This window comes from Lathamus discolor, chromosome 2 (assembly GCF_037157495.1).
Source record: "Lathamus discolor isolate bLatDis1 chromosome 2, bLatDis1.hap1, whole genome shotgun sequence".
Lineage (NCBI taxonomy): Eukaryota > Metazoa > Chordata > Aves > Psittaciformes > Psittacidae > Lathamus > Lathamus discolor.
In genome coordinates, this window is record NC_088885.1 from 45,724,561 (window position 1) to 45,747,664 (window position 23,104).

Below are 23,104 nucleotides of genomic sequence, written 5' to 3' on the forward strand. Positions count from 1 at the left end.
ACTCTCCTGAAAGTTTACTGTCTTTGTTTTACTTATAAAGAAACCCAAGGATAAGCAACTTTTCAAAAGCCATTCAACAAGCCATAATCCAAAACATAAAATCTAAACACCTCTTTTATTGGGATTACTATCTGTGCAAATGGTGGCACATATAAAAGGGTTTTAATACTGAGTGATCCTCAGCAAGCAACAGCAAGCCCTGCCCTTTATGAGATGGATAATATCAAATAACGTGGTTTTAAGCGTACGATTTCCAAGACACATCTCATTTCAATTAATATTTAAAGCACACAAATGTAGAAAATATGACAGAAATAGGGGAAGGATGTAAAGAAAAAAATGTTCCTAAGTGGCCACAGAAGGTTTGCGTATGAAAATGATGAACTGACATGATTTCAGATCATTCCCCTCCCTCCTTGAACATTAACTTGTTTGGTTTGTACATAAATCTAGTAAAAGGTGATGAGGAGCTGGTTGAAAAGTCTTTTTCTTTCCTCTTAGGATTATTTCTTACCAGAGAAGATCGAACAGCCCTTACGATGAGTATTAGTCCAACACCTTCCCCAGCAATTCTGCTCCTGCTTTTTGACAGCTGTCAGCAGAATACACCTAGTGCTTCTTCATATCAAAATGCAAACAAACAAATCCTTATGCATCAGAGGATCACACACATGTACTGTCAGATCCTCACAACATCATTTGTTCAACTGGAGCTACAGGAACGTACATCGGTTCAGATATGATCACTGACTACATAGCGCAGAGCCCATCAACTACCTGACAAAGACACGATGAGATCTGGCTTCCCTGTGCTGGTGTTGCTGAAATAGAATCATAGAACCAAGTAGGCTGGAAAAGACCTTTAAGATCATCAAGCCCAACCTTTACCCCAGGACTGCATAGTCCACCACTAAATCACATCACTAATGGGCTCATCCACATGGTTTTGCACACTTCGAGGATGGTGATTCCACCACTGTCCTGGGCAGCCTGTTTCGATACCTGAGCACCCTCCCTGTGAAGAAATTTTTCTTAATATCCAATCTAAATCTCCCCTGGTGCAGCTTGAGGCCATTATCCTTGACTTATCACTTGTTACTTGGGAGAAGAGAGCAGCCACATCCTCCTTTCAGGTACTGCAGAGAGCAATAAAGTCTCACCTGAGCCTTCTCTTCTCCAGACTAAACAGCCCCAGTTCCCTCAGACACGCCTCATCACATTTGTGCTCCAGGCCCTTCACCAGCTCCATTGCCCTTTTCTGGATCCACTCCACTTTGCTAGTCCTGGCCCCAGCATCTCCTTCACAAGAAGCTACTGCCCCTTTTTCCAAGGCAAGCTGAGCCCAAAGGCAGCAGAAGCAGCAGGGAAGCGACTGAGGTTGAACTCATTTAAAGGGGCTGATTTGCTGTTAGTTTTTAAACTACATCCAGTATTATTATTATTAAATCTCTCCATTACTCACAATGTATCTTTTTTTACAATTATTTAAAATATCATGTTAAATTATGGATCATAACTTCTTAATATCGCTACAGAAATAATATACACAAAATTAAGACATTTTGTTACTTCTAAGTTTATTTAGAAAACTTTAAAAGCATTTTCATTCACCTTTATGTAAGATAGCAATACCGTGAAAGTTACATCACAGGAACTTATAAACCGATTGCTTTCTCAATTCCAGTAATAAGGTAGTGCATAATATAATTTCAAATTGTTCTTTTCTCTTCATTTGATGACAACTTTCCTTTCAGTACCTTAAGTCATGGTCCAAGAATATTAAAGTATGTTTTGTTTGCAACCTTCCCCAACACTTTGACTTCCTAGGTTTAATCGTAGTTTTGAAAAGTAAAAGGCTAATGTTGAATGTCATGAAATGGCCAAATGAAAATTCATTCCCTTTGCATTCAGAATAACACAATTCCAACAGAAAAATGAAGCAATCAATTCATCATACTTATATTTGTCACTAATATTTGTCTATCTTAGGATAATGCAGACAAATAAGTTATTTTTAGAGCTATTATATAGTTATGATAATACAAATAATAAATAACTTCAGCAGTTTAATTGAATACAGAACAAAGTAAGACTGCTACATTCACAGTCTACCTTTTCATAACAGAAATTATCTTGAATAATTATCAGAGAAATATCTGTATACACTATGCAAGTGGAGCAGGTACACTGTGAAACATCATTTTATTTCCATTTCATGTGAGTTTCTCTGAAACATTTTCTGAATTGCCCTGCTAAATTAATAACTGCAGGGTTTCCATTCCACAGAGATTGCATTTATATTCAAAAAAGGGTATTATTTCTTGTATGTTCTAGTTTTAGATTGAAAGGTATTTACATATCCTGTTTTGGCATAATATTATATGTTCTAAAATAATTTAGTGAGCAGGTAGTCAGACAAATGGCAGGATTTCAAACATATATTTGTCGATTCTATGATAAGAAAGATATGAAATAATCTACTTGTCTGCATGCATCCAAACAAAGTCCATCCTATAGCTGCTTCTATAATAAACATTTTCACTCAAAATAAAACTCTCACTTATACATTATCAACATTATCTGCTAATTCCATCAGCAGATCCTTAAGAGAATAAAAAACATTAATGTAAAATGTTCTAAATACAGCAAAATATATTTTTTATTTTCTCCTATATTCAGTGCATGGCAAGGCACGTACTAGCAGGTGACAAGATCAAACCATTTGCTTATATTCATCTAAATCTCTTAGCTGCTTTCTATTTTACGCACCAGTTCCCTTGGATGGAATGTTTCTTCCTGTCGAAAAATCAGAAGGCCGACGGTCCCTCCCATCTTGGTGCTTCGCAGCAAGGACACAACTTCTTCTTGAGTTTTGCCTGTTAAATCAACTCCATTTACCTGTGACAATGGAAAAAAAGTAGAAATTCATACCACAAAGTCAGGTGAATCATATTGGATAGCATTAAACAAACTTCACTGAAGCAATCTGCTTACTGCCAGTAGTACAGCTTCCACTTAATATAACTAAAGATGCATTCTTCACATACCGACACAAATACAAGCAAGACAGTTACATTTCCCTCCTCTTTAGCAGCAACAGTATAGTTTGGTATATGCTAAAGCCAACTAATTTTACCTACCAGTATTTTTTATGAGAATTCCTGTATAAATGTCCTTTGGCAAATCAATGTATGTTCTAAAACTAGTCCTGTTTCCACATCTTAGTGTTATACGTGTATTACAAATACATCATGCACCACAAATTCTGTCAAAAGTAGAAAATATTTTTTTCCCCCAAAGAACTTTGGGGTAGTTACTCTTTGTTTTGCCTTTTTTCAGCAGCCCAATCCCTGGGCCTCCACATACCACTTATCAGGACAGAAAGGTACAGATATACACAGGCGAATTTCCACTGTATGAGCTAACTTGATCAAGTGAGAAGCCAAAGAAAGATAAGAGTATTCTCAAGCCTACCTATTAAGAAACATTCTGGAAATGCAAGGCAAATCAACAAATAGTGTTAAGCAAGGGAGCATGATGATCAGAAGGCAGCAAACCATCTTTTTTCTTCCCCTCATACAACATCACAGCTTACACAGTTGGGATGCCGTAACTGTCATCTTAAATGCTTCTCAGTCCCCTTTTACCCAAGTCATCTGGGTTACCTTGAATTACAGTAATTACAGGGGACTATCCTCCAGCAACACTTCAGGCTGACTTTGCCAATTTTGCAGTAAAGTGAAGGAAGTGAGAGGCAGTTACAGTCTCAGCTGCATCTCCAGTGTGGTTTGGCTTAGGGATGGTAATGAAGAGCTGTTGGTGGTAACATCTTGCATCCCTCCAGCTACATTTGCAGGAAGATTGCTGCTGTGCTTGTATCTAAGAGAAATTTCATTCCCTTGAGGACATCCTCCCTTCAGAAGGGAAGTGGCCTTGATTCTCTGGAGTACTACCCTCCTTTTATATTGATCCCATCCAGTTTATTCACTAAACTTTCAGGGTATTGCTTTCCATACTTGCCAACATCCTCAAAATTTCTGGTCTGTCACTCCGTGCTTATTTAATGCTATTTATTAGGTAACAATCACTTTGCTTCAACTTATTCCTAAACAGCAATGCAAGAAAATGAAACTCTATTCACATATGAAAAGGTAAACTCATAGTTTTCAAGGTATGTCTGGGTCCAGCTCTGTTATGCATTGAAAATGCCCAACCCCTGATCTGTTACCAAAAAAAAAACCCAACAACAACAAAAAACACAAACAAAACAAATAAAAAACCCACACAAAAAAAAAAAAAAACAAAAAACAAACACAAAAAGAAAACCACAGCTGAAAAAAAAAAAAACATCCCAAAGCCAAAATACGGAAAAACAGGAGAGAGAAACTTTTTCCTAAACCATAAACTACTAAAAGACTTTGGAAGTGAACTACTATGTGGGCTCATGCCAAAACACAGACAAACATCATGTAATACTTCATCACCTCAATTAATCGGTCTCCAGCTTTTAGTCTCCCATCTTGAATAGCTGCACCTCTTGGAAGGATGTTTTTCACATAAATTGGAGCAGAGCCACCAATTGGGACATCTCTTGAAGTAATGCTAAAGCCCAAGCCTTCTGTACCTGCATAAAGAATGTAGATTACTCGTTAAATGCACATTTATATTACGTATTATTTTTATCCAGCAGAATGTATGTATACCTCACTGATACAATCCATGAAAATACATATATAAGATGTAAGAATTACTGCACGTCAAAAAAAGAGAAAAAAGGCACATATAGAAACGCTATAGCTGAAGCACTGAGTCTTGGCACAGGTGGCTCAGCAGGCCCTCCTTGCAACTTGCTGTTCTGACGATTTTCAAGCCATTGCCATATTTCCAACTTTCTATTTCAGATGAGCTGAGTGACAAGGAAGCAGAACAAAGCATATCTGATATCCTATCACTGTCTTCCCCATTGTCAATCCTCATCTCATCAGTGAGCCTTCCTTTCTCTTTTGCAATCCTTTCAGCAATGTCAGTTGGCCAACACTGCTGGCCACGGGGCTTTGCTGGCTCGTTTACGGACATTGTGGACACTTATGGACAGGTGACAGTCAGAACCAGAGATCAATGGTCTAATTTGTCCTGCTTCAAGGGACCCCAGGCAGTTTTCTGTCAACAGCTCCTCTGCCTGGGGCTTCACCCTGGCTCTCACTGTGTTACACCCCACATTCTGCCACACAGGGAGCAGAGCCAGGCTGCCTCTTCTGAGGTACTGCTGTGCATTCAGGTGACCGGCTATGCTTGGCTAAGACTGACTGAGGCAAAACAGAGACATTTAAGATGACCTGGAGAAATACAGAGAAGGGGTCAGAGAAATTATGCCCACAACTCATTACTGAAGTGTAACTTAGGATCCTACCAATTCTGGGATGCACAAGCTGAGAGGACAAACCAGCCTTTCCCACTATGCAGAAATTTGTGATCCTCTTTTTAATGCAATCTGTCCAGCGTTATCAACAGCCTTTGAAACTCAACACTGAACACCCATCTGCCCAGCACTGCACATTAGGTGTATTGTGTAGGACACGGTCTAGCATGAAACCAGGCAGCCATCCAGTGAACAACATCCCTGACACTGTCAGCATCTACAAGTTCAACATGAAACATCTCATGTAGACATCATATGTCAACATATGTCTACAGTTCAAATTCACTAGCTAGGCATATGCATGTCCAACCTACATTTAATCTGATCTACTATGGCAACTTGCAGTTAGGACTCAGCAATATCAGATAAGGTCCCTAAAATCTGCACAACATACCCCTTTGCATAAAACCTGGGAAGCAGAAAACCACCTATGTGAAAAATACACAACTACAGAATCATTTGAGGATTGTACTGGGTTTGCATGATGAGATTTTGGTAGCAGGTGGGCTACAGAGATGGCTTCTGTGAGAAGCTGTGAGAAGCTTCCCCCACATCTGACAGAGCCAATGCCAGCTGGACCTGCCACTGATCAAGCCCAAGCCCATCAGTGATGGTGACAGTGCTTCTGGGATAGCATATTTAAGAAAGTGGGGAAACAACTGCGGTGAAACAGTAGCCAGAGAGAGGAGTGAGAATGTGTGAAACAGCAGCTCTGCAGACCCCAAGGTCAGTGAAGGAAGAGGGAAAGGAGGTGCTCCAGGCACCAGAGCAGAGATTTCCCTGCAGCCTGTGGTGCAGCCCATGGTGAGGCAGGCTGTGCCCCTGCAGCCCATGGAGGTCCATGGCAGAACAGAGAGATCCACCTGAGGCTCTGGAGGACATCACACTGGAGCTGGGGTATGCCCAAAGAAGGCTGTGACCCTGTGGAAAGCCTACACAGGAGTAGGCTTCTGGCAGGACCTATGGCCCCATGGAGAGAGAAGCCTGCACTGGAGCAGGTTTGGTGGCAGGAGTTGTGACCCTATGGGGGACCCAAACTGGAGCAGTCTGTTCCTGAAGGACTGCACTCATGGAAGGTACTCCACTCTGGAGCAGGGCAAGGGTGTGAGAAGTCCTCCCCTGAGGAGGAAAGAGTGGCAGAGACAATGTGTGATAAACTGACTGCAATCCCCACTCCCCATCACCCTGTGCTGCTGGGGAGGGGGAGTACAAAGTAGAGAATTTGGGAGAAAAGATGAGCCCAGGAAGGGAGGAGTGGGGGAAAGGTGTTAAGATTTGGTTTTAATTCTCATTACCCTAGTCTGATTTGATCGGTAAGAAATTAAACTAATTTTCCCAAGTTGAGTATATTCATGATATGAACTGCTGAGTGATCTCTCCCTGTCATTATCGTGACCTATGTCATTATATTTTCTCTCCCCTGTCTAACCGTGGAGGGGAGTGATGGAGTAGCTTTGGCGGGTACCTGGTGTCCAGGGTCAACCAACTACAAGATTAAAGCCTGAATTAGTTTCTGTCTTACTGTTCTCCATGTTCATTCTAAGTCTACTTTTTTACAGAGCAGATTGAAATTCACATGTGAAAAGGAAGCAGGAGTCTAATACAGTCATCAGTACTCTGCATAGAGATTTCCAAAATCTGCACAACTATATTTGGTCAAAATTTAGCACAATATATTTTATTATCAAGATGGTAATCCTATTAAGAAGTAAACTGATAACCTTTCAAAATCTGCATCTAAAACATATGTAAATCCTCACATACATACAGCATATGCATGCAGCTCGTATTGTTCAGGAAATTCGGATCAAATCCTCCAGGCTAACTATTGTGAAACAACCTCCCTTCCTTCTGCAGCATTCAAGATAGCTGAAAAGCACATCTGAATTTGAAAGTCTTCATCCATTTTCAGGTTGATATAAATTTTATCAGTGCTATTACACAGAGATGAAAAAAATATTAGATCTCATAACATCCATATTTTACTTTAGAGACCTCACAATTTTAATGATGCTTCAAATGTTCACAGAGCTTTTTAGCTCCTTGCAAAATGTAAAGATGATCCATGTAAGTTGCTTTTTTAAGTTACATCTCAGCTTTTTATGGAATTTATCTTTTTCTTCTTTTTAGAATTTCTGCTGAAACCTGCTTTTTGGATTTCTAAATTTCTAAAGCAATATCAGACCATGACTGCACACCCAGGACAGTATTTCATTACTAATAAGCTTAATCCCCATAGCCTGATTATGGCATCACTACAGATGTCTGGTTCACACACTTCACTTTAAACCCGCACAGAAAAAACAGAAGTTGAAATGTTCACATTACAAATGCACACAGGATATAAATTCGGGCTGTGGCATTTTCTGCTGTCAGATCTCCAGAAAGCCTTTACCAAAGCCAGCAGAACACCACAAATCCACACTGAGCCCAGATATTAGCAGAAGAAAATTCTAATTACTTGTTTCTGTAGAAAGAAGGGGCCTCAACTCTTATGCTTTGCTATGCTGTTCTGTACAGCTTTGCATGAGGCAGCCTTTGGGTGTCATTTTCTTTTTGCCTTTTTTCTGCTTCAATTTACTATTCATGCACTTTAGCTGCCCTTAGCTGTATAATACAGCTTCATAAACTCCTATGCTTATCATATATAAATTAGAAGCTCACAATACTGGGAAATATACATTCAACCGAGGTGAAAAATAAACATGACTTCTGTGACTAGATTGATTTTTTTTCTTTTTATACACTTAACTGATTTAAGTTATCTTTATGCATTTCAGTTCTCCTGCTGACAGAAATGAATACAAGAACTTAGTATCTCCCTGCTGCTAAAATGTTTTCAATTCTTTGGGCGTAAAACTCCATTTTAATAATGAGAGAACTGTGCAAACATACTGCAGGCTCCTCTGATACCTCTGATTTATACTAGCAATATGGGAGAAACTGGACACATGTACAGGATGAACCAGAACGTGAGTAGAAAATAGAAGGAATTTCCATCTTTCTGAAAACACAGGGCTCATTCTACTCAAAGCTAGAAGCTTTACTTTGCAAGGTCTAGATTATTTAAGCTATGTTCAACTTCTCTTTTAGAGATTTTTAAAAAGAGAGAGGGTAGAAAACATCTTCCTTCTGCTATAGATGTCACCTCTGACAATGATCAGCTAACACTGATTGACAATAACATTTTTAAGTTATCCACTAATTTGCGTAGTTCAAATTCTCAGGTTTTTTTGATAAATCAGTAGCTCTCGACAAGTTAGAGCTCCCCTTTTTTCTTGACTGTGATGCTGAACACGCCTTCTAAATTCACATTACCCTCAAGAGCTAAGTTGAGCTGAAGACAGTCATTTTAAGTGAATAAAAAAAGCAGTTAAGATAGTAAAAGAACTATGCTGTACAAACAGAAGAGGGACATATTTGAGGTTTCAGTTGCTGGTTTAGATGAAAAATGTTCCAGTAGCATTAAGGCAGGGGAGATGACAGACATAACTTTCATGTAACTTAGCATATATTCAAAATTAACATCATCATCCTATTTGGGATCAGACTGATCACAAACTGACAGGATGTTAAAAAATTTATTACATCTTACTAGAGGTGGCTAGACTTTCTGCTATCTCCCAGTGAAGAACTATTATATTTCTCACTAATGCTAGGATTATCTTCTTGATTATGGAAAAAGTGTTTCTGGCATAAAGTTTCTGTCTTTCTAAGGCTTGTCTGCACAAAAAAATTGTGTACTCCTCATTCAGCACCAGCTACAGGTCCGAATTCTCAGCAGCAAAATGCACTGCTGGGTAGAAACACTGCCAGAACACAAGAGAAAAATCAAGCATAACCTCTGCACTACATCCAGTGCTTTCATGTCCCTCTCAAAGTGACATCAGTTCAGAGAATAAGGAATATTTGAAGGACCTACATTGTCAACTTCTTAGGACCTATACTGTCAACTTCTTAGGACCTACATTGTCAACTTATTGGGATACATCTCGTACAGTTATCTTCCCTTTCAGGATTGCAAGCAGAGCTAGAAGTAAGTCATGCTTTTCTCTCTTCTCTAAATGAAGAAAATGCAGATGAGTTCTCAGGTACTTCAGTACAGAACTCCTTAAATTAAACAATAATAATCATCATCATCACCATCATCTCACTTCTAAAACAATAGAAAATGTTGATAACCAGACAACTGGGCGACAGATTTGTTAGTACTTCTGCAAGAAAAGCAGAGAACATTTCAGAACAATCTAAATATGGAAAATCCATGTGGGTGAACAGTCCTCTGAGGGAATAAAGGATTGTACAGATAAAGGACAAGTGCAGATTATTTATGAAAGACAAAGAACACACTCTGCCTTTCCTAAGTGACACATTTTTATGTAGTTAAGTGATTGGGAACAACTTTTTTTTTCTCCAAGCACAGCTCAGACCTCTCAGAAATATCTTTGATCAGCCCAGTAGAAACATTCTTCCCTTTTTGCTACAGCCTACTAATAAGGTGATCAGAAGAGTTTCTAAAAAATGGGAAGATGAAACCTGATGCAGTTTACTTTTCTTCAGAGGCTAATAATACTCAAAATTACTTGCTTCCCCTTTTGAATCTCATTTCTCAAGGTCACTTCAGTAATTTAGGAATGCTTCATTTCAAAAGTGACAAAAAGCCCTACTGCATCTGAACAGGAACTCTAAAATCAGTCTAAGAGAACACATGACTTCAAAACAAATTTTAAATAAAATTCAAAATGTCAATTCGAAGTCTGGCTCAAGAAATTGTATGGGAAAACAAGCGAATATGATGAAAAATGCATGTAAATCTGTACACTTTAGATACATGATACAAACAAGTTCAGGGTCCTGTCTTGTACGCTCTGCTACACAAACACAAGTAAAACAAGTAATCATCCACATATGTGCTTTCCACTGCACATTATTTGTGTTTCTAATGACTTCTTGCAGGAAGGAACTTAGATACTGCAGGGCTAACTATCACTGTGCCATAACCCTGAATGGCCACTCACGTGGTGGGACTTGCAGCATTCAAGCTTAGCTCTGTATATAAGATGGAGCATTATTAAACCATCAAGCCAGATGGGAATCCAACAAGAAATTCTGAAGGGCAACAAGTCTTGTAATCCTCCTTACACCTACAATTTAACTATTTTTCTCTGCTGCATTGCACAAGGGTGTCTCCCTCCTCTCAGGACTCACCATCTCCTAGAACACAGCTCCTATGTCATTCCTGTGATGCACTTGGTGATCCCTACAGCTTTCATGCTGTACTGTATCCTGCAGCTGTGTCACTCATTCCTTTCTCTTTAAGCTATACTATTTTGTAGAAGACAAAAACTCTTAGAGCCATAAAGCAGGAGATGATCGCAACTCCCATGGCTGGTTGTTAAGTTGCTCTCTGAAAGCAGGGAGATGTGGACTGAAGTCCTCACGCACTGAATACTTCAGACAAAAAACAGCATGATATTTTGTGGAACTAGGACCAACTTTAAAAACAAGAGCTCGGTTTTGACATTTTACCTCAAGAGTTATATGTTTAATTTAGCCAAATAAATATGTAGTTATAGATAGAAATGATCCGATGCAATGAACATTATACTTAAGGGCTAACAAATAAAACCAAGCTAATTTTAAGACTGAGTACTTAAAGCTGGTCTTAGTACAGCAGTTTCATATATACTTATTATATACATATATACTTAGTTTAATATATACTGTCATAAACAGTATATATGAAACCTGAGTAATACAGTGTGCAATTAAAAAGCAGTCTTTTCAATGTTTCAGGAAGTATCAGGCTAAACACTGTGAGTTACTCAGTGCTCAAAGACCAAGCTTTAGAGTCATTTGTTGTATAATTGGTTATTTATTATTTAATAAGTGCTGCATTAAATTTCTCTCTATTGCATTGGCTCGAACTCTTGCAGTCAAATTAAAAAAACACTCCGGAATTGTCCTGGTGTATATGAGGTCAATATTTGTTCTAACACTCCATGTGTTATATCAGTGGTCATATTTTCTCTATATATTAGCTGTAAAGAACTATTTTATTTATTTATACTTACTGTGTATCAGCTTACACCAAAACACATGCAAACACAGCCTCACTGTCATGTCTTGCACTGTCTTAATTTGTGTGAGCTATTAAGTTAGACTGTTATACAGCCTTAATGGCATTAGAATAGCGGCAATAACCCCTACATCTATATGCTAAAAGTTCAGGCCCTGACCTTTAAGGAAAGATAAACAGATATCCATTTTCATTTAGAAAAGCCAACAAACATTCTGCATTGACTGAAACATATGACTGACCTTCTCATCTGACTTTATTAAACAGCTAAATCCCATGAAAGATCAGGTTATTTTAAAATGCCAAAACAGCAATAAATATTAAGAAATCATAATTACAGAAGCACATACTGTAGGGTTATCTTACCATGTCATTTTGTATAATAAAGCTCATGCAATATACAGAAACATGGCTGTAATAAATAAGGTCTGTCTGTATTGATAAAAAGTCAATTCTTATACACTACATCAGTAACCAGAATGCACAGGTTAGATCCAAAGTGAATTTCAAGATGAAGCTTTACATGCTGGTATGCCTTAATGCACCCTACAAGGAGTTTTTAATCTAATGATGGTAATCGGTGAAATAACTTCTGTCTGTTAGCTACAAAGAAAGCACGTTTGTTAAATATCTATAAAGCCTGTATTATTACAACATCCTTCATTAGAAATAATCAAAGACAATCAACATCCCTATTGTACTCATATTTATAACAACTATTTGGGGGCATCCTTAAGTGTTTCACTTCTTTTGTTTCTCCACATGTACATTTCAGAGTTGTCAAATGACAGCCAGACTGGGAGGACATGTCTCATTCTACTATGGATATTAACAAATGAAAGACATCAATGATAAAAAGGTATTATTCCTTATGTATAATTTAAAAATCCCCGAAAAATTACCATGCACAAAATGCAGTACACTAAATAGTTTCTGTCTGTTTGTCTATAAGCCGAGCTAGATGCCATGTCTTTATAAGTAGTATCTTCATGTAAGAAAATTGTTAGGAGCAAATACTCCCTCTAAACTTCTGAAATATATTCTAAATATGCATTTCAAAGCTTTTACTAGCACCACAGCCATCAAGCTCCTCTGGTGTGAACTAGATGTTAAAGTATCATATAGATCACTTTAAATCAACAGCTAGCAATCATCTCCTTCATTCCAAAACCATCTAATATATTGCTACCGACAAGGCTAAATTACATTATAGAAGCAAGGAGAGTATTTACGAAACACCATTCAGTGCAAGATGTCCAAAACATAACCTCATATCACAGTCAAAGGATCCATAACACATGAAATTGCATTCTCGCATCTTGTGAGCAGTTACAATGCCACATTTGTTTAGCGCAAAAATACTTTGTTCTGATGTTCTGTATTCATTTCTTGGTGCTTTAAAATTATATAAAATGTATATTTCTGTTCCTGGTTAAGAATCCTTTTATGTAATGTCCGAGTGGTATTTCTACAGGCTTCTGCAGACACAAAAATGAGGTAAAAATCACTGTAGTGACTGAGAGCGTATTTGTAAGCACAGTGATTCCTTACTCAGCCAATAAGTTTTTCCAAGCAGGCTGATCTGAGCTGATGGCCTAAAGAATTTCTTGAAGGAGCATCAGCAACAGAAGCAAACTGTCAACTCAACCTTATGTCATCCAAGTTTGTAGAGCTCAAAATTCAGCAACCAGAAAGAAGCAATCTGGTGGTTCATGTGAAGTTCATGGAAAGGAACACATAATGATAATGTGACAAGTAGCCTTGTACCTCTGAAACTGTGAAATCTCTACCATTCAATGCACTATCTTCAATACCTTTTGATAAAAAAATTAATTAATAACAATTATTAACACTAAGGACATACGATATTGTAAGGTGAATGTATTTGAGTTCATAAATAATACTGTCAAATGGGCAAACTTTTTGGTGTGTAATGTAAAGCCTAATCTTGCTGCCAGAGGTCAAATTATATCTAACATTAAACATGTTCATTTTAATACTAGAAAGCTTACAGCATGTGTAATCCTTTTAAAAAATCATTTCTCAAGACCTAAGAAATACATCTTAATGGCTTTAAGTTATACTTCAAATTATCTTAAAAACATTTACATTATAACTACAGAAAAAAAACTAATTTCTCGCTTAGGACATTTAACACATCATAAAAATTCCACAGATGTACTAATACATCTACATATGCACATATAACACAGATACTGAGATAGGCACTCACTACTTCCTCCTCTGTCCTTAAACAGTCTCTCACCCCCATATAAATTACATTAGCATAAAGGCCAAAATAGGAAATATCACATTACATCTCAACCATTTAAACAAAGACTTTCACATCCCTGTGGAATAAAGAAAAGCTTTAGCTGGAAATTCTAAAGTCCAGTTTATCAAGTGGATCCAACACACTCTTTAAATCTAATGGCAAAACTACAGTTACTCAATTTGAAAAGTCATGATAATTGTAAAGTACAGAATATGGGCCATTTTAGCTTATTTATTTATATTAAGTAGTTCACCACTCCCTGGGTCTTGGCCAACAGAATTTGTAGCACTTACAGCACTCCTCTGTTACTTGAGAGACAATGTTAAGGCACTTTTCAAAACAGCCTTTTGCAAACACACCACACACACTGAATGCACAGCTGGACTCCTGGACATGCTATCAGGGACAACTCAACCCGTGGCTTTAAAATCAACTCATCATGTTCCCCATGCTACTGCAAGCTGTCCTGCACTGGACATGTGAACATAAATTACGCACACATACCTCATGCTCTATGAGGAGCACACCAGTGCCTTACCTTTTCTCAGCTGTATACTGAGCCTCTTCCCTATCTTTTTGGTGTTATACCCACTGTTTGCAGTGGAGGTGAGAACTTTCTGAGGTGATGGTACCAGGCCAGAGGGTGGTTTCCCTGATGAATTCACACTATGAGGTAGCTGCGAGTAGGAGTCTGTCTGATCGGACTGGTTGCCCGCTCGAGACATTCTTTGTAACGTGTGAAGTCCAGAATTGTTAATACTTTTGCTGTCAGCATACTGGGCATCAGGGCTGAACCGGCTAGAGTAGTATGTGTTCTTCTCGCTTTGGGACAACTGTTCATACTGCTCTTTATTTGCTGCAGGGACCACATGGAACCAAATGAATGGCGTACGCATGGCTTGGCGAAACATATGCTGTGCTCTAGGTTTCAAAATGAACAGAAAATTGGCAAATTAGGACTGCAGACTACAAGACATTATAAGCATAATTACTAATGTTAATTAAGCAACACGAGCTGACAGACACATTGCACTCAAGCATAAAGCATTAAACTTGAATCTGTTCCCTAGTCTACTTGGTATGCTTTTGGCTAAGATTTATTGCCATAGGGCAACACAATGGTTAAATATGCTTAACAACTAACACACCAAATACTGGATTTGGAAAAGCAAAAGTTTTAACCACAGTCTTCAAATACAGACAGTTCTATGGCAGGACTGCAGTGTCCTGTTGGTTTGAAACTTGATAATTGTGACAATTGTAATAACAGTAGTCACAGTGACAACAGAATTATTAAAATGAAAATTACCCTTTACACAAAGACTATGCATTTCCACAATTTTCTGAGCATATATGCAGTCTTGCAATAAGTCTAGTTTACACTTTTTGTAAGTTAGTAGTCTTTCAGAGTAAAATATAAAGGAATAGGATAAAAGCTTAACCCTGCACAGACAGACATTGGGCTCCAGGTCACGATTCAACGTACAAAAAGTTAACAATTCTCTTCATAAACTTTACAAACTGTGATACAGAACCATAGAACAAGCAGAGACAAACAACTTTCAAGCCTAGGGTACAGGGTCATGTTCCAATCAGGTTACTGTCAAAGAAATAATAAGCACACCTGAAACACGTGTTGAGTAAAAGACAACCAGAATACCTTATATTCCTCTGGCCCTTAACACGTTAGGTTTTTGTGAACAATATTTTAATCTTTGAAAACCCTAATTTTCTGCATATCTCTTTTCTACTTTCAATTATCTGTGTATGAACTACAACCTCATTTCAACTTTTGAAAATCTCTCTGATTCACTACTGTGGGATTATACCAAGTTCAGGCATCCCTTGAGCAAATATTTATGATCTCTCAAAACTTTTCTAGGAAGTTTCTGCTAACAGTACCTTTAATTCTCAGGCACACAATACCATAGGTGTTTTTAAAATGTTAAAAATAAAATTTCCATGCTGTCCAGTTATGTTGAACATGATGCAGTGCAAGCATAAGAGGAAAAGTCATTTGGGAATTTCAGGATAAACAGTTTACCAACGCAAGAAGAAAAAAAATCTGTAATGTGCAAATAAAAAGTGCTTATACTCTAATGACAATAATTATCCTGGTTTAATCATAGAATCATAGAATAGTTAGGGTTGGAAAGGACTTCAAGATCATCTAGTTCCAAGCCCCTGCCATGGGCAGGGACACCTCACACTAAACCATGCCATCCGAGGCTCTGTCCAACCCGGCCTTGAACACTGCCAGGGATGGAGCACTCACAACCTCCCTGGGCAACCGATTCCAGTGTCTCACCACCCTAACAGGAAAGAATTTCCTCCTTATATCCAATTTAAATTTCCCCCGTTTAAGTTTTAACCCGTTACCCCTTGTCCTGTTCTTCATAGTTTGGCTAATTAAAAGCCCCTAATGTCCTTTAGTGTAACTCTTCTTTATCAAAAGGCAAACTTAGTCAATATTCTCTTACTTTCCTCAACTTACTGCAAGGTGCAGTGTTAAAAGATTAAATAATGCAATGTAATGTGTGGCAGGTAGACTTACTGTTCAAATCTCCTATTCCGAAGGTCTCCATCGTTAATCCTGACAATACAATCATTCTCACGAAAAAGGTTTTCTTGCTCAGCTTTTCCACCCTTCTCCAATCGCTTCACAAGCAGCCCCAGGGTTCTGGAACATTAAGATTATGAATTATTACTGTTCGAAAAATTTGTGGCAGAGAAAATCCTACTGAAATAATATTTTATCACAATAACATCTAAATTTTAAACCATCTTTACCTTGAAGTAGGATACCATAGTTTCAAATAATTTAAGCATTACCTGAATTATTATCCTTTTAAATGAAACAAAAAACCTAGGTGAATCAAGCACATAATTTAAAAGAAAGAATGAACAGACAGTATGACAATCACATATCCATTCTTGCCAAAGGCCTAGATTTCTGAGCAGTAAAAGCTCCAAGAAGCTGTACACACCTGAAAGCCAGCATATTTTCTGCTAGCTAACTGAAGTTGAACAGGTTTTACTTAAAGTTTGGATTTCCAAATTAGCAGAAAATACCACAGCTAGCTACTGCTTCTGTGCAAATAAAAGGTGAGGTCATCTCACATAATAAGCAGCCTATAAGGAAGGGATGGAGAAATGATTCAGGAACTTCACGCAAACCAAATGCTTTTATTTTTAAACCTGATTTCTTTTTAACTAAAGAGCAAAGAGGAAATTAAAAATGTAAATACCATTTTTAATTCAGCATATTATCTTAAATTGTTTCAGTAATAATTGAAGACAATTACCATTTGACAGCTTCTGTGCAATGAGCTGGTCACCTCTGTCAAAGTGCTTACCCATAGTGTCATCTTAAGGACTTTGTTGAGAGAAAAGGTAAACAAATATTCAACCTGAGTTTATTAAATGGATCCTGAAGAGCGGATTTCTGAGGTACTGGTAGGATAGGATGTTTCTATACCTGAATTCTAGGTTTGAAGAAGGACTCAGTCTTCTGAATTATTCTTGCATCTACACTGAGCTTGAGGTTTTTTTTCAAGAAAAACACTGAAAACCCAAAGGATGTATCAGTGGGTCAGGTTCACATCATCCAAGTCAACAGCATTACTTTCTCAAGTGTCATTTGAAGGCACAGCATGAAAAATACTTGGTTGTAAGGCAGGATATGCAAGACCACGCATGTCTTTCAGCACAAAACTTTCAATGATCATAGCACTTCAGGTTCACACATACCTCAAAGTAAATGAGCGGTCAATGATGCTTGAAAGGACTCTTCATATGCTCAAAAGTTATCTATGCACTTGAGCACAGGGTCAGAAAAAAACTAACTTACTTCTTCCACTTTCAATTCTTCATTTACCAATATATCATCAACATATGCAAATAAGAAATTATTTTACAGAACAGTCATATGCTTTCTTCTACAGGGCAGATAAAGGAGTAAGAGAAACGATCCTAGTAGTATGTCCACACCTAGAGACATTAAGATGTGATGTTGGAAGAATCTATACATGTAAACAGATCGTGAGGAGAAAAACAACATAAAGTATTTTGACAACACAAATCATCAAATGAAGCTTGATTAACATATTAACATTTAATACTATTCTGTTTCCAACTGATATGGAGTATTTTGCAAATACTTAACATACTGCACCTTTGACTTCACCAGGGGTCCCATCAGAGGCAAACATTTTCCACCTTCATTTGGTTCCCAATGGACCGCTTGGTTGCAGTCACTGCTGCTAACTCTGCCTGTGCTTGACTTTAGCTCAGCTGCTGCAATAAGCAATATGTCTCTTTGCAATAACACTGGTGAGCACAAGGACCAGAAAAATTTTATAAATCTAATGTATCACTTCTCTAGGTTACATGCCTTTCAGAAAATACCAGTGTGTATCTAGTTCTATCTCTCCCCATTCCAAGTTGATATGCTTTTGGTTTGGAAAGTTCAACCTCTTGTAGATTCCTTCCAACAAACCAACACTTCCCACTGAAAAGGAAAATAATATAAGCAAAACTAATTTCCCAAAATTTCCTAAAACAAAATCAGTTCTTCCATGTTTGTTTTGTTGTTGTTTGTTTTCAATTTTTCTGATCACCAAAGTAGTGAAATACCTTGTATTAACTACATATTTTAGGTGGTTTTCTGCTTGCACTTCCCACAATCCTCTAATCATTTAGATGACAAAAATTCTAAATGTCCCCGACAGTCACACACTAACCTAATTGACTATGTTGTGCTCCATTTTGCATACTAAGATTTGCTGATAATGAAAGTATGTTGGCACAGGAAACAAAAGAACACAATTTTAAAAAATATTGATTCAATCTCTTTTTCCCTCTCTTCACTAAAATAACAACCTCTGATTTTTAAAACTGATAATTATAAAAAAATAAAACTTTATAGATTACTAGTTGAAGAAAGCACTAAAATAAGTTATGAATGTTAATGATAAAAAACAAAACATACTTCTATGGCTTCACAACATATTTTTATAAGAATTATAGTTGTCGTACATGTAAAACTGACGGTTAGAAAACAAGTTTATGAGTTTTTCACTTGTGAGTCATTGAATTTCTCTGAGGAGACAATGTCTTTGAGCCCCAAAGTGGAGTTCCTGAAGAGGATTATCTCTAAATGGGGAAAAGATAAATAAGCAAGAAAATATGAACTTGGGAATGCTACATTTAAAAGAAGACAACCACAATATTTGAGGGGGAGAAGAAGGAATTGTGTCTACTCTTGCTTTTCTTTCACTTCATGCCCAAAAGCTCTTGGATGCATGCGTGCTCCTCTGTAATGACCATAGACAATTGAGAATTTGGATGTGCATGCAATGGTTGCATGAGAGCATACCCAATGTTTTGTTTATATGGTTTAATATGAAAAATACTAAAATATCAGTATATTAAATATCAAAACATATTCTACACAAAGTACAACACTCCAAGTTAATATTATGATAATACACTATAGAAAATATATGATTCTTTCATTCCAATATCTCTACATACTTGTGATTACAAAATAATTGGTTTATCAGTGGCTTTTGCTTAGCACTTTTCTTAAAATGTTCCTATTATGTCACATTCTGAAATTATATTAAATTATTAATGCAAGATGCATATTTATGCATAGTTTGTCATTTGCTAAATTTACTTCACCTAAGCTCTCAGATCTACTAAAAATAATACTAACCCTAATCAATAGTAAAACAATGTAGCATACAAACTACCAGTGAAAATTGCAAATAATCTCATTAAACAAAGGATACAAGTTCTATTAATACAGCATTGCTCATCTCAGACACAACATATGCTGCTCATGGGGATTCTGCTTTTTAACAAATGTTAGAGCTAGGTTAACCAGGCTATATAAAGCTAAAGTCACTGAGAACCAGTTTAAGGCTGGACAAACAATCTGAGTCAAATGTGAAACCAGGATCCCCACACTGCCTTTTAACTTATTTAATTTTTTATATATAAACACATAGAGCAAAAAATCCCTTTAGACACAGTTCCAGAAACAATTTCCCAAATGCAATTCTGTAAAGCAGAGAACTCTCTTCCAGAACTTGCAGAAAATATATGTTCATGAAAATTGTTTGTGGTTAGATGTCAGAATATGACTCTTAAAAAAGGCATTATGGGAATTCATGTTTGTTGTTGCAGTAACTGGAGAAAAACAAAGTAGACGATATTGCAAATATGCAATAACTTAAAGACTAATTAGATTTTCTTTCCCTGCCGTATGCTACCATCATTAATCCTGGTAAGTGGAAATGTAGCTCTACTACAGTTTCTATATTGCTCCCCACATTAGGAAAACATAAATTCTGAAAGCCTGTAAACTATTATAGTATAAAATACAAAAGCCAGTTTATATATTTGTTTAAATACAACCATATAGCGCAGAAATATATGGGTGTACTTGAATCTGCTTAATCTTTCCCAGTTAAAGTAAGTCAACATGTTTTCTAACATGAATTCTTCCACTGTATGCGTATTAAACTGTAACTTTTCAAGAATGAGATTCCATATTGTTCTGCAAGATACTCTGCAATTCTACAACTCTATTGAAACAATAATTACGAACGGAAATTTGGTACCTGCACTGTTTTAGACTAACATTAGCTGACACAGGGACAGAAGGGAAACTGTACCAAAGCACAGAGCTCAATCTTTGTATTTGCTTTAAATATCTAATTGGGAACGTAAACAACTTAGATTATATTAGCATTTTCACCACTGTATTTCTACCAGGTTCATTACTCTAATTATGTAATTAAAATACACTCAGCTACATGTGTTAACATTTCAGTTCTCAGTATAAATTACAACCAATGATAAAACTAGAAACAAGCAGCAAATGTTTTATTGACATCTAAATTGCCTGAGTTAGTCTGGTTAGTTCTTTGAAACTGTGAACTCCCCACATGCCATCCAGCTGTATGGAAATGATGATAATTTGTCTTAATAAAAACTGACAGTGTAAATACTATGAGAGTAATAAAAATATTACATTGAGCATCTAGAATATGATTTGGCCATCACCGCCCGTTGTACATACACACTGAAGTTATTTACCTATTACCTGCAAGCTAACTGTAATATAATCAAATCAGACAGAACAGAAAATAACCAATTTAGATGTTTATACAAAATCACTAACCTAAAAAGGCAAAAACTAGATTAAGGTGCAAAAATAATGATTGATGGCAAAGCTGATGTGTAACAGTTTCATGCAATAAAAGATCTCAGAGAAAGTCTACAGGAACATAAACATAGTATAAATTTACTGAGATTCACAGGTCACCGTAGGTAAATCAGCTTGTTTGTTCAAGTTAAATTATTGTGGCTGATCAGCGCTAAATTAGACATAAACTTCTTCACACAACACTGACATCACAGCACTAATGTGGAGGCACTAAAATAACTTTATCAGTTTTCACGCCTGAAGTCGGAACCAATTTCCAATCCTTGGTAACTACTCCTCAGTTTTTTAGCTTGAATAGTACTCTAAATTAAGCTTCTGTAACTTTTAAAAATCTGAGATCAGACAAGGAAAGACTTGAATTACAGCTAAAAGAGTGAGGGAATAGTACATTCACACCACAGGGAATCTTCTCCAAATGCATATGTTTTTGAAAACCATGGCTATCTTTGAGACTTAAAAGGCTGGAAATGCAGGAGATGAATAAATGGGGATGCAGATAACACATATCTCCTAGATGATCAAACAGAATATCTTTCTTAGAGAGACACCTCGAAGGCAGAATTAAGGACTCTCAGTATAGACAACGGCCATTAGATATTACTTTAGTTTTCTTTGTTTGTTGAGTAAAAGACTAAAACTTTTACATTGAAATATGAGGTGATTTATAAATTCTAGAAAACAAAGGGCATTTCCTCTAAAAGCAAAAAGATAGAACTACAAAACAGAAAAATGTATAAACAATTTTTGAGTCCAGGGACTGTGTATACATCAATGCCTACCTTCATTTGGGTTTGGTTGGTTGGTTTGGGTTTTTTTTTCTTTTATAAAATCTGTTAAATTTGTCATTTAAACTGAAAAAAGGCAATAAAATTCTTATTTTTCCCATTCTTATGAGACTTCCTTCCATTTCGGTTATGTAGCACAAACTCAAATAAATATTTTTAGCTGCCAGGTTTTAGCTGTGAGGTTTATCATGGATTTTATGGCTTGCTTCAAATAGCTGGCAGAGTCCTACATACTGCTCTGCATCAAAGTAACATGTCTGATACTTATTAATGGATGTTCTTTATGGAGTTTTCAGATGAATATCCAAATCCTTTTCTGTTCTCTTTTACTAAGTAGACTTCACAGTAGTCTTGGGAATATGGGACTATGACTTCGATGTCATTATTCACAGAGATTTCTGATTTTATCTCATATATTCTCGTGTCAGTTGGATCTCCTTCCAAAGACAGACATGGCAGGATTTTGGAACAACAGCCAGGGTATACAGCTTGAGAAGATTTCAAAGACTTTAAAATAGAAGAGGCCATGTAACAGTATATTACACTATAATTACTATGAAGCTGGCAGAGAAGAACTCAATGTAACCCCATTTATGCATCAACATAACATCTCCCATTAGCCAGGACTGCTCAAATGCTATCCTTAGGGAACTCAGTGCTTGCCCCCCTCTCTGAGCACCTAGTAAGAAGGAAGAATTGGTGCTAAAGGCAGTTTTGTACAAATTTAACATTTTCTTTCCTTTTATGCTTTCCTCTCATTCATTTTTTTTTTTTTTTTTTGGTCTACTTTCATCTGAACGCTTTTCTGTTAACTTCCTATTCTGTCTTTCTTTCTGCTTTCATTTTTATGACTCCCATGCTGCTTAGCACTGCATCTATGGCACTGCAAAAATGTGTAAGTAAGTCTTACAAACAAAACTTTAATATTGAAAAACTTCACAACCATAAGGTGATAAATATGCATACCCCTCCTCCCTTTTCATAAGGTGAACAATATCTGTTATTCAAAGCGTATGATCAAAGAGGCCAATAAAGGACTGATAAACTTCTAGAAGAAAAAACAGGAGGACAATAAGGAAACATATCCACAGAAGAAAGTTTGACCATGTCTGTACAAATCAACAGTACTTTTCCCAGAGAATTATAGAGATAAGATTATATTTTTTCCATTAAAAAAAGTCTGTGTTTTACTAGGAACAAATAATTAGCAGCATCTAAATAGACAAGGCAGAGATCTTTACAGTTTTTGTTCAAGATCAAAAGCCAACATTGAAAACAGATTCTTACTCCAAACCCTCAAAGGATCATG

The 23,104-nt window shown here is 36.9% G+C and overlaps 1 protein-coding gene across 15 annotated transcripts in view; it reads right to left on the reverse strand.

Annotated features, from left to right (window-relative positions):
* Nucleotides 1-23,104, reverse strand: part of PARD3 (par-3 family cell polarity regulator) — a 458,414-nt gene that overhangs the window by 197,493 nt on the left and 237,817 nt on the right. For all 15 annotated transcript variants that reach the window (XM_065666724.1, XM_065666723.1, XM_065666722.1 and 12 more), the window contains 4 exons: nucleotides 16,328-16,453; nucleotides 14,312-14,694; nucleotides 4,485-4,624; nucleotides 2,770-2,898 (listed from right to left, as the gene is read on the reverse strand). In XM_065666724.1, the coding sequence (XP_065522796.1) occupies nucleotides 2,770-2,898; nucleotides 4,485-4,624; nucleotides 14,312-14,694; nucleotides 16,328-16,453 (778 nt within the window). The remainder of the gene's footprint in view (nucleotides 1-2,769; nucleotides 2,899-4,484; nucleotides 4,625-14,311; nucleotides 14,695-16,327; nucleotides 16,454-23,104) is intronic.